The sequence below is a fragment of the Numida meleagris genome, chromosome 27, assembly GCF_002078875.1.
Source record: "Numida meleagris isolate 19003 breed g44 Domestic line chromosome 27, NumMel1.0, whole genome shotgun sequence".
Classification (NCBI taxonomy): Eukaryota; Metazoa; Chordata; class Aves; order Galliformes; family Numididae; genus Numida; species Numida meleagris.
This window is the reverse complement of record NC_034435.1, coordinates 5021176-5032958: the sequence shown is the minus strand read 5'-3', so window position 1 is coordinate 5032958 and position 11783 is coordinate 5021176. Positions and strand designations below refer to the sequence as shown.

The 11783-nt window shown below is 52.2% G+C and overlaps 2 protein-coding genes across 3 annotated transcripts; both read right to left on the bottom strand.

The window, feature by feature from the left end:
- On the bottom strand, nucleotides 188-5702 carry MYDGF (myeloid derived growth factor). Its single transcript, XM_021378346.1, has 6 exons — nucleotides 5510-5702; nucleotides 3558-3608; nucleotides 2640-2701; nucleotides 2035-2116; nucleotides 1426-1498; nucleotides 188-1053 (listed from the first exon to the last, which is right to left on the bottom strand). The coding sequence occupies exons 1-6, from the start codon at nucleotides 5663-5665 to the stop codon at nucleotides 974-976; spliced, it is 504 nt and encodes a 167-aa protein (XP_021234021.1). The 5' UTR covers nucleotides 5666-5702; the 3' UTR covers nucleotides 188-973.
- Nucleotides 6392-11695, bottom strand: LOC110388760 (cathepsin L1-like). 2 transcript variants are annotated; one of them, XM_021378340.1, is made up of 8 exons: nucleotides 10956-11695; nucleotides 8402-8527; nucleotides 8123-8245; nucleotides 7819-7968; nucleotides 7346-7570; nucleotides 7061-7259; nucleotides 6779-6893; nucleotides 6392-6623 (listed from the first exon to the last, which is right to left on the bottom strand). In XM_021378340.1, exons 1-8 carry the CDS (start codon nucleotides 10956-10958, stop codon nucleotides 6524-6526), a joined length of 1041 nt encoding a protein of 346 aa, XP_021234015.1. In that variant the 5' UTR covers nucleotides 10959-11695; the 3' UTR covers nucleotides 6392-6523. The 2 variants fall into 2 exon arrangements, with proteins under 2 accessions (XP_021234015.1, XP_021234016.1); XM_021378341.1 differs by having other exon boundaries at nucleotides 7091-7259.

Genomic DNA, 11783 nt, shown 5'->3' with positions numbered 1-11783 from the left:
CTGGGTTACAGGTTCTTATGGGCTGCTGGGACATCTCTTGGATGGGCAGAACCCCCATAAACCTTCTGCAGCCTCCAACCTCCTGCAGGGCATCTCAGCTCCTCCTAGCTAAGCAAGCGCTGAAGACTGTGCCAATTGCTAGACGTCCAGTCAGAGGACAGGAATCACAGACCAAAGCAAACCCAGGTGAGAGCATGATGCTTTATTTGTGTATTTACACAGGATAGGAATTCCACATTCCCTCACTGTTAATATTCTAGATAAGAAAAAAAAATGCTTCTTCACGTAGGAAATAGTCCTGCACTGGTACTGAGACATGAAAGTGTTGCTTGGATTGATTCCTGGGTTGTGTCAGAATAAGAAGCTCTGCCTTCCCCACGCCAAGTTACCCCAATCTGCAATCTGCACTAGGGCAGGAACAGAAATAAAGCCAGTGATGGTTTTCCACAGTGGCACTCGAGAAGAAGTCAGGTGGCTTTGACCAAGCCCATCCCTTCCTTCCCCCTCCTACCCAATTTAATTTGTTTCTTCTGTAACGCTTGCAGAGAAAGAAACCCTGTCATCACCTTCCAGAGACTCCAGAGTTAACAACTTTCCTTTAGGAGATCTTGCTTAAATCCAGCTGCTTATCTTTCTGCATTGCTCTTCCTAGCAAGGAAGATAAAGTGCCCTTTTAGAGCAGAGCTTTACCATATTCAGCAGATCACTGAAGCAGAAAGCAGACAGCAGAATGGCTGGCTGCAGATCAGGATTCTCAGAAGAGATTTCCAGCTGCAAAGCACATTGTTACTCTGACACAAGACAGAACGCATTTGTCTCAACACCTCCAAGTCCCACTTGTCTTGGACACTAGCACACCTCAATATGGAAAAAAAGAAAGGTTTGGCCAACTGAAATAACTGCCAATAACAAGTAATCTCCATTATCTGCCACGTTCTCCTGGCCAAAACACTGTCCAACAGCGTCTTCAGAGTCACAGCTCATCATGGGGAGTTTTTGCCACAATCATAAGTTTTGACAGTTCAAAACGGAACTTGCCTTCCCTGTGAGACACTAGAAAGAGAGAAAACAAGTATCGGATAAGCAGATGGTAAGGTATGAATAAAACAGCCCTGCTTGGTTCCCTTCTAGGACGATAAAAAGCCAGCAAGTTGGACATTGAACTTCCTTTCATGCACCGTACAAGCACATTGTGATAAACCCATTCTTCCCCTATGCAAATTAACATTTACACTGGAAGGGGACCTGCAAAATCTTGCTATCAGCTATGGATCACGAACACTACACTCCTGACTCCACAATATGCAGTGTCTGCCTCTATGCTGTCACCTATTGGTTTTAAGCTTAACTGCTCGTCTCCTGGTAGATGACCGGGCTTGTCTCCCACACCAGGCCCTTTTTCACATAGTTCTCTCAGTCACAGACCTGTTGTTTCAGTGATTTCAAATTCTTCCTGTTTTAAGGGGATGTCACTCTGTGCACCCACGGCAGCTTGAGACTGAAACAGGAAGGAAAAAAGTTTATGCAATTGAGGTAATCCAAGAAGCTACTGCATTGAAAGCAAATAAACAACAGCACATTCTGAAAAAGAACAAACTTGTCTTTTAATAATGTGGAGTGAAAGAATTCCATCTGCAAAGGAAATCTAAAGGAAAATTCCTGGCTATGTTTCCATTTCCTTTTAAACCACAAGCATGCAACCTTCAGGTGACAGAAAGGCAAGGAAATGTCAGAATGAATTTGCTGAGACAAATCAAGATGCTCTTTGTCCTATGCACCCTGGCAGGATGGCGTCTTTTGGAGCCGCTGACATCAGCAAAGCCAGCAGCTAACCTATGGCATACAGGGAGCAGAAATAAAATAGTGCAGGAAGGTCTTTATGTAGACACTCTCCTGACTGCAACCACTCTCTAATTAAGGGCACGGCAGAGTACATTTTACTGGACAGAAGTCTTGTGAATGTTTTCAATGTCCAACCTATGTTTTAAAGCAGCCTCCCATATGTCTACATCCCTGTTATCAGCTTGGACTTACATAAGCCATGGCATATTCTATCTTGGCTCCTTTCACTTCTGCTTTAAACTGGGTGAAGAAGAGGTAAGACTTCCCTTGGGGCCTGAAATGAGAACACAGTCTTTGATATCTAAAGCAGAAGCAGAGTGGAAGGTGTAGGAATTGAATTTTGTTTCTGCTTTAGATCAATACCCCTTCTTTGATATCTAAAGCAGAGAAAGATTATATGGGAGGTGAGAACACAGGGAAGGGTCAAGCACAGGGGCTAACTTCGGTTCTTGGTTCTCTAGGCCACAAGCATTAGAGACCATCCTGCTCTGACTTCCCAGTGAAGGAGCAAGTCAGGCAGCTTCTTCTAATCCCTGCTGTTGGCAGAGAGGGTGGAGGTGTAGAGGAGTGGCAGGATACATGGCTCACCCTCCACAGCCACCTCTGGCTCTCTTGTAGCTTCAACTAGTATAGTGAGGAGATCGGGGAGGAGCTACCACCTGGCTTGAGAGCCCTCCCAGAGTCACAGCATCTCTTGAGAGAGGAAAGCCAGGAAGCACCATTCCTGCTGCCACAGGCAGGATCCCTGGCCAAGCCCCCACCTGGCTTGTTGTTGCTTTTCAGGTTAAACCACACACCTCCAGACAGAGCAGGAGAAGAGCAGGTTGTCTTCACTGACTCCAATATTCATCTGCCATTGCTGCAGAGTGGAAAGGCCCCAACAGTTAATCTTGGGAAACATTTCCCATTTTCCAACTCATCCCCACCTCCCAGCTGCAGGAGCACCACTGTGAAATAGCAAAACATAATTACAGAACAACTGCTGATGGCCCCTTCTACTTTGTTTGCACAAAGCAGGAGGCCTGGTCACCCTTTCTCTTTTCCCCACAGTTTCATCAATGCAGTTACAGAAAAGAGTTCAAGCCTCATTTCCTTTCACAGTAAAATAAAAGGACCTGGTTCTATGCAGAGCGCTTGCAGATAAGAAAGTACAAACTGTGTGTACCTGTACAGCACTTACTGCAAAAGCAGCACAAGCCACATGTCTCCTAAAAAGACGGGAGTTACTCCTCCAAGGCCCTTCCTACCAACACGGGCATGAAATGGTAGCTCTGTTCTCTAGTGAAAGCGTACGGCCCCAAGATTCATTAAAACTTACAAATGTCATGGCTTTACATGCCGTAGCATTGTTGCAACACACAGAGGATGCTTCCATTAAAGAAGAAATTCAAACAAAGTTATTTCTGCAAACATGTAGTGTTGGAAATGGTGCCACCACCCTCCCTCAGCTCCCAGGCCCTGGAATCAGCTGATCACAAAGGAAACCACTTCCTCCTTGACAAAAAACAAGTTTCTTGTCCTGACCACAACTAAACCTAGGGGACAAAATAATGACTGACCAACCAAGGCTCCTGGCAGAAGAGCAGCCTTTTATCTCTGAGGCACATCAGTCCTTCCCAGTTACTACTGCTGTCAACACTGATACCCACAACAGAATCCTGTTCTGTGCAGCCAGAGATTGAGTGCAAAGGAAGCATCCAAATTGCCCAACTCACCTCGTTTGTTCCTCCCTGAGCAGAGTACGTGAAAGTGCAGGTGTAATCCCCCTGGAAAAAGAGAAGATCAGCAGCCTGGCCATGGTGTGACAATCCGTGTGAATTTATCTGGTCAGCATCAGCAACTTCTCACCAACATGAGACTTGGGAACACCTGAGAAGATCATGGGGGCTGTGGGCACAGAGCAGCCCCCAGTGGTCTGATCCCAGGAAGAGCCCCAGTATGGTGGGGGCTGAGAAGCCCTCATCCTGGGAGTGCACTTGATATCTCAACAGAACCATGGCAGGAACCTGCAGCTCCCGTCCCACCAGGTCCTGTCCCCTCGGCGCATCTCTTTCCCCACAGTTCCCTCCTTCCCTTGGTGGCCCTCGCTTTCCCTTGGAGTGTCACCTTCCACTGCACTCCCTCTTTTTACCCTGGCCTTGGGCAGTTCTTCCTCACCACAGGGACCAGACCGAACCGTCCCACCCTGGTGGGGACACGTTTCCTTCAGCTGAGGGCCCTTCTTTGGGGCCCCCCTTCCCTCTGGGGACCCGATCCCAGGAGGAGGGCTCCCTCTTTCCTGGAGATCTCATTCCTTTGTAGACCCCCCTCTGCTTGGGGGCCCCTTTCCCAGTTGCCGCTATCATGGCAGTCAGCCCAGACCACCTTCTCCCCTCTCTTCATCTACTACTCACAGAATCATAGAATGGCCTGAGTTGAAAAGGACCTCAAGGATCATTGAGTCTCAACTCCCCTGCTAAGTGCAGGGTCGCCAACCACTAGACCAGGCTGCCCAGAGCCACGTCCAGTCCGGCCTTGAATGCCTCCAGGGACGGGGCATCCACAACCTCCCTGGGCAACCTGTTCCAGTGCGTCACCACCCTCTGTGTGAAAAACTTCCTCCTGATATCTAACCTAAATCTCCCCTGTCTCAGCTTAAAACCATTCCCCCCTTGTCCTATCGCTATCTTCCCTCACAAACAATCGATCCCCCTCCTGTTTATACGCTCCCTTCAAGTACTGGAAGGCCACAGTGAGGTCTCCCTGGAGCCTTCTCTTCTCCAAGCTAAACAAGCCCAGTTCCTTCAACCTTTCCTCATAGGAGAGGTGCTCCAGCCCTCTGATCATCTTGGTCGCCCTCCTCTGAACTCTTTCCAAGAGCTCCACATCCTTCTTGTGCTGGGTGCCCCAGGCCTGGACACAGTACTCCAGATGGGGCCTCACAAGAGCCGAGTAGAGGGGGACCACGACCTCCCTCTCCCTGCTGACCACTCCTCTTTTAATGCAGCCCAGAACACAGTTGGCCCTGTGGGCCACCAGCACACACTGCTGGCTCACGTCCAGCTTCTCGTCCACCAGGACCCCCAAGTCCCTGTCTGCAGGGCTGCTCTCAAGGTTCTTCGCCCAGTCTGTATAAATACCTAGGATTGCCCCAGCCCAAGTGCAGCACCTTGCATTTGGCCTTGTTGAACCTCATTAGGTTCTCATGGGCCCACTTGTCCAACCTGTCCAGGTCCCTCTGGATAGCTTCCCTTCCTTCCAGTGTATCGACTGCACCGCTCAGCTTGGAGTCATCTGCAAACTTGCTGAGGGTACACTCGATTCCATCATCTATGTAATTGATAAAGATGTTGAAGAGCACCAGTCCCAGGACTGAGCCTTGGGGGACACCACTCATGACCGGCCTCCACCCTGACATAGAACCGTTGATCACAATCCTTTGGCTGCAACCAGCCAACCAGTTCTTAACCCATCGAACAATCCATCCTTCAAATCCATACCTCTCCAATTTGGAGAGAAGGATGTGATGAGGGACCCTGTCAAAGGCTTTGGAGAAGTCCACTACTCGTCCCGCCTTTCCTCGCGGTCAGACAATCCCCGTACCAGGAGCGAGGAGCGACGTGCGTCTCCGCCAATCAGCGAGAGGCGCGTACCCTCTCCTCTCCCCGTCCCTCCTTGCCCCTCTCACCAGGCTCCGGGAGAAGGAGTGAACTTCCCCACCGGGCCTCACGTCGAACTCAGCCGTGCTCGCCTCTTCCGCGGCCCAGACCGCTACGCACAGCACGGCGGCCGGCACCACCGCGGCCCACAGCCACCGACCGCGCAGACCGCAGGGCGCCGCCATCTCGAAAAGGAAGCCCGCGCTACGGCGGGCGGGAGGGGTCAGCGTGGGCGGTCAGCGGGCGCCATGGCGGCCATCTTGAGTGTGGGCAGGGAGCCCGAGCCGGGCCTTGGCGGAGTGAGGGCAGGGACCACGGGGACTCTTTATCACCGAGACAAAGGGACGAGGAGCCATCGGGATAAGGGACAAAGTGAGCGTCCACCCGGGCAGTGCCCCTGGGGCCATCCCACGGGCTGTGCCCTGTCCCTGACGTGGCCATTTCAGGGCTGTGTTCCCCGTTAGTACGGCCTTGTGTTTGCCCTCATGGGGAACGAATCCCCACAGTGTTTGATGGACACAGAAATAAGCAGCAGGAGGTGAAGGAAGTTCTTAACCTGCAGGTTTGCTTTGGTAAAGAGCTACTTTGTAAAGTGCTGGACTAGAAGGGATAATGTTTGGGTCAGAGAGCTGCAGTTGTGGCCAAAAATCTCAGAGCTGTCGCGTTTGAGATTCAGCTGGAAGGAGAAGCACCTGATCGGGCTCTAGGTGTCCCTGCTCGTTGCAGGGAGTGGGACAAGATGGCCATTAGAGGTCCCTTTCAACACAAACCATTCTGTGATTCTATGAAAGGGGCAGAGAAAGCTCTACATCAACCATTGTGTACAGGGAGCTTTGCCCCGCCCAGCAAGGAAAGAAGAGAACCTGCTACATCAGCCATGCCTTGGCCCGCCCTTTGAAGGCACAGAGTGATTACGTATGCCACTTTTAATTGTTTCTCACCACACACAGACAAAAGCCCCTTCCAGAAGGAAGCATCCCTATCCTCACAGCAAGGCAGGGGAGCGATCCCAGTGAGTGCCATCTTCCCCCCAGTGCAGGAGCTCACAGCAGAGGGAAGCTGGCCTGGTTGGCCACGCCGCAGTGACTGTCTGCTCCCTTCAGCAGGCGGATGTAGCCCTGTTCACCCCACAGCTCCGACCAGCTGCAGGAAGAGATGGAGAATGAATGAGCACATCTGTGTTCCCACGGCGCAGGGAAACCCATGCCAGGGGATGAGGACACTCCTGCTGCATCTTTGACCTCGCAGAGGAGCAGTGGACAGGCTGAAAGTGGTGGCAGATCTAGGGCCACCTCTACCTGTTCTTTAAGATCCAGTAGCTCACATTCTTCCCGCCCTCCTGGCTTGTTCCATAGCCGACAGCCAACATCCCATGGTTCACCTTCTGGCTGCAAAACATGCTGCTGAAGATGCCTGGAAAGAACAGAACTGGGGTTGTCCAGGCTGTAACCCCAATCAGTTCATCTCCAGGCAAAAGGAGAGTGGCTGATCCTATTCCCCTGGGCTGGGTGCCCTATGGGCTCTGCGAGGGCTCAGCTGCCCAGCCCCACAGCAAGGCACCCCTGCCTCAGTTTACACACCTCCACTTCTCCAGGTGCAGGAGGTGATACCTGATTTGTAGAAGTGGAAGGAGAAGCTGCTGGCATCCACTGCCACAGACACGGGGCCCACAGTTGCCACTGCCTGCTCCAGCGCTGCCTCACTGCCCTGGGCCACCAGCCAGACTGTGGAGCAGTTGGCCGCCCTGTCCCCGGGGTTGTATCGGCAGCTGGAGGTGTCCTGAGAGCAGGGAGAAAGCAGCGCCAGGGCTGGAACCCATGAACGCGGTTCTATCCCTGCTTGCCCACCTGCCTGCTGCCCCTTACTGTGGCCTGGTAGGGGTAAACGAGCTCCGAGTTCAAGCCACCATTTTCACGCACGTACTGGAAGGCACGGGTCATGTAGCCACCTTGGCAGCCGTTGTTGCCCAGCTTCCGGGTACAGTCGATTAGGTTCTGCTCACTCAGCACTGTCAGCTTCCCCGTCCAATTGAAGACGAGTCCCTCCAGGGCCCCCGTGGCACTGAATGCCCAGCATGACCCACAGTGCCCCTGGGTGAGAGGGAAGCGATGGGGGGATCACAGCATCATTCCAAAACCTGATGGAGGGGGGTGCTGTGACCCCACGGTGTTGCTCTCCAGCTCCTCATCTGCAAAACTACAAGAAACTGCAGCAGGCAAAACTACAGGAGCTGCTTCTCTAGGTTTCGCAGATTTATGGCACTTTGGAGGATGCAGTCTCCTGCTTCTGCTAGTGGCACCCATCCCACTGCCCTGGACAGAGCCCCCCTTGTGCCTACCTGGTTCTTCACTGGTGTCACGTAGCCTTTCACCCGCCAATCCACCTCTGCTGGGGTCTTCCGAGCTGCCGACGCCTGGAAGGTCAGTGCTGGCTCCTCGTGCTGCAGTGGGGTGAAGCCGTTCAGGAGTTGGTTGAACTCCTCGTCCATCTGTAGGTGCACATGTGTGTGTATGCAGGACCACCTGCATTGCTGCTCCCCATGGGCAAGTTGCACCCCAGGGAGCACCATCACTCCAAGCAGAGCAGGCTAGGTGCACCCAGTCCTCGGATCAAGCCCTTGGAGAAGGTGCACCAGCAAGTACCAGGTCCCCATAATGGTTCATGCCCAGGCGGAACATATGCTGCCCCTGCGACTCCTCCCAGTTGTGCTGCTCAATGCGCCGCAGGTTCTTCTCCCAGACCTCCCTGCGGATGACCTCAGCCTCCTGTCAAGGGGCAAAGCAGCCTTGGGGTCAGGAACAGCCCCGTAGGAGCACCAGAGGGGACTTGCCAGATATGGACCCTTTTGAAGCAGCCCCAGGCCGTGAGGCCCAAGGGGAGCTGAGCGTGGCCAGGTTCTTGTGCAGCTGGTGCAGACCTACCTCAGGGTACTCCTTGGCATAAAGGCTCTTCCACCCTTCCCAGGCCTCCTCCAGCGCAGGGTCCACCGCCCTGGTGCAGCCCAACAAGGCCAGCAGCAGCCCCAGTGGCACAGTCATGGCTCTGAACTGAGGGGAAAAGCAAGAGGAGGGATGGGGTGGGCCTGGGCAGAGCCCCATGGTTACTTCATGGCCACTGGTTTGCACAGGATAAGTCCTTCCAAGCCTGGATTAAAGATGAGGGGAAGGCAGAAAAAGGCAAGAGGCACGTTTCTTCCTTCAGCTGGATCAACTTTTGTATGGACATGCTGCTGTTTTGACAGGAGCTTTAGAAGGTCTTAGCTGTCTGTCCTTTTGGTGGTATTTAACTGTCCTTTTTAGGAGAGGAATGAGTGCCTTCACAAGAAACCAGAGCCCCATCCTGCTCCCTGGATGGCAGAACAAAGCAAATACAGACGAAAGGGCAGTGAGAGAAGCAGAGACAGCAGCACCCAATGCTGCTCTAGTGCCAGGCTAGACACATCCCCATCTGCCACCACACAGCAAAACCCCCTTCACCCACCTGCAAACCTGCCCCCTGACCACATTACACCATTTGTCCCCTCCTTGCCCCTGGTGGCAGCTCAACCCCTCCCCCCCCCCCCCCCCCCCCCACCATGGTGCACCCAGGAGGCTTGCAGGGTGCAGAGGGTGGAAGCTGCTGGCTGTGGACACACCATCCCCACTCCTGTCTGTCAGCTTGGGTGGCTCTGGGACACCCAAGTCCATCCACCCTTCCTGCCTTTCTATGCTCCCTACAGTCTATCCACAATTTTTATTTGCAAAATCCCTCTTACTCAGGGCTGCTGCACTTCTCTGCTGTCACACTGTCCCGTGCTCCCCACCCCCTTCCTACATCAGCATCCACCTCTGACAGTGAGAACATCCGCATGTCTCTGCTGGGAGACTCAGCACCAAGCAGGGTGAAGCCCCAAATGGATGGGGAAGAGAGGACTGCATGGTAGCATCTCCAAAGCAAGGTTTGCCTCGTGGCCCGAGAGCTGCAGCCAGCCCTGAGAGCAGAACCAGCAGTGGGGATAAAGGAAAAAAAGGAAAAAAAAATGCAGAGAGTTTTCCCCAGGTTGTGGCTTTTGTTGGCTCTGCACAACCCTGGCTGAACCATAGATGCATGAGGGAAGGGCAGAGGGGAAGGAAAGGGACTGGCATGAGCTTGGGGGGGATGCCTATGGCTCAGCCTCTGTGTCCCAGTCCAGAGCAGCTTTGGGACTCGAGGCAAAATGCAGAGCCCAACGCAGCAAGAGCCACAGCTGCTGGGCCAGGACAATGCTGTTTTTGCTTGAAAGCCAAGGGAATGCTACACCAGCCTCTGCGCAAGGAGCTTGAGCTGGAACCAGAGATAAGAAGTTTGTCTCTACACAAGGAGGAGGGCTCCGCCACAGTGAGGATTCCATGGGGCTGGGCTTTGGAGCAAAGCACTGCATCTGCCCCAGCTCAGAGGCAGTGTGCTGGAAGCGGGTGTGTGCATGCTTCTCCAAAAGGCCTCAGTGAGGACATTCCAAGATCAGTTTACACTTTGCATTTTGCAGCCAGACACACGAAGCCCTCCCCAGCCCTGCACCACTGCAGCCATTTGTCTTCCTCACACCGCTGTTGCACAGCCCACACCTCCTTTGATGGAATTGGATGAAATGAGGTATTTTGCAGTGACCTCAGTCATCCCACAGGCCTTGTTCTGCAGAGCACCAACAGTGAGGGATCATCATTCAGGACTCTGCCCTGAGCACATCTTCCACTGCTAAAGCTTTGAGAGAGTGAGAACCATCACCACACCTTTATTCCGTACGCTTTGGGAATAGAGATGCCAGGAAGTTTTCCACTCAAGCATCTTTCAGAGTGACAGCAGCTGTCTGAGCTAATTCTGTAGCTCAAGGAGTGGTTTTGTTTCAAAAATAAGTCATTTTGAACATCTGTTCTCCTCCACATCCTACACCTAAAAATAAAGTTCCACATATTGGAGCTTCATGGGAGAAGTGCCTCCCATGAAACTCTCAGGCTTAGTGCTGAGGAAGAGTACTTTCTGCCCGGCTTCCCCAGCATCCATCACAATGCCCTCTGCTTCCTGCGGCCGTTACCACTAGCCCTCACAGGAAATTAACTCAACGTTGTACTGCAGCTGCAAATTCTCTGTCCAAAAGAGCTACTTTGCTGCTTCATACTCCAATTCCCTGCTTCTCAGGACACCTAGGTGGAGGCCTCCTACACCATTTGTATTTCAAACTTGCTACATATAGAACAACACGGGTTTGTGGTAGGTGATTTTCCAGTTAATGCCTCTCAGGATCTTAATATGCAACAGAAGAAAAGGGTTTTTTTTTGGCACCAAATAATCCTACAGCTTCAGAAGCAAGCTTGAAGGATCAAAGAAGCTGACAGATAAAACTGTTCATCTAGAAGAGTTTAAGAGTGCATTGCAGACATTTTAAGAATAGTTGCTATTTTGGTACAGGAAGAAAACACGACTTAAAAGAAGCAAACCCTGCAAAATAAAGCTTCTTACCATGTACCGGCACCCACTCAGCTCTGAAGGGAGCGACTTTTCTCTCTGTGCGGGAAAGCACTCTCTTCTATCAAGGAAGCTTCAGAGATGTGCAACTTCCTCCATTACCTCCCCTTCCGCTGCCCTCAAAGCTGCACCAGAAGGTACTCGTCAGGGTGCATGACGGAAGCTAAAGCATAACCAAGAAAGCCAGGCCAATTCCTGGGCAAGAAATATGCTCACAGCCACATTGAGAAAACAAAATCCTCCAGCCGTGAGATGCTTTGCATTTAAAATGAAAGTCTCTAGCTTATGCCCTCAGGGCATTTAATAGCAGTTTAATTAATGCTCAACTCTCATATAGAAAGGAAAGCAGCAAAGCCAGGTTTTGTAGGCTTTAAGTGCCACAGAAAACAAGCATGGGCAAGCCCCAATACCTGCAAAAAGCAGCTCTATACCTGGCACCCACGTGTGTCCTCCCAGCGTGGGATCAGAGCTGCCAGAGCTTGAAGTCGAGCCAGGCTGCTACCTGTGCTGCAGAGCAGCTACATCCCCCTGAGAAGTCAGAGGGAGCTGGGGTGCTGGGTGAAGTTCCTACCTCCACAGCTGAGGCTATTTGCAAGCACAAGGTGCCTGACTCGCTCAAAGTCATGCAGTGCCTGAATGGCAGAGCCAAGAACAGTCCAGGATTCCCAGCTCTCCACCCTGCAGCATCTTCAATTGCTGGATCATGCTTCCTTCGAGGAACATCAAGGCTTTAATGTTCTCTCCACTGGTTGGCACAGAAACCAAATGAAGCACTTTGCTTTTACCACAGATGCAGCTTCAGCCATTGCGAGCCAGATGGTG

Excerpts from the sequence above, each read along its gene's own strand:
- LOC110388760 (XM_021378340.1), bottom strand. Across the intron at positions 8,246-8,401 it reads ATGCCAAGGAGTACCCTGAG|GAGGCTGAGGTCATCCGCAG; the intron begins GTAGGTCTGCAC and ends GCCCCTTGACAG. Across the intron at positions 7,260-7,345 it reads TTTACCCCTACCAGGCCACA|GACACCTCCAGCTGCCGATA; the intron begins GTAAGGGGCAGC and ends CCCTGCTCTCAG.
- MYDGF (XM_021378346.1), bottom strand. The coding sequence starts at position 5,665 with ATGGCGGCGCCCTGCGGTCTGCGCGGTCGGTGGCTGTGGGCCGCGGTG. Across the intron at positions 3,609-5,509 it reads ACTCCTTCTCCCGGAGCCTG|GGGGATTACACCTGCACTTT; the intron begins GTGAGAGGGGCA and ends CTCTTTTTCCAG. Across the intron at positions 1,054-1,425 it reads TGAAATCACTGAAACAACAG|TGTCTCACAGGGAAGGCAAG; the intron begins GTCTGTGACTGA and ends CTCTCTTTCTAG.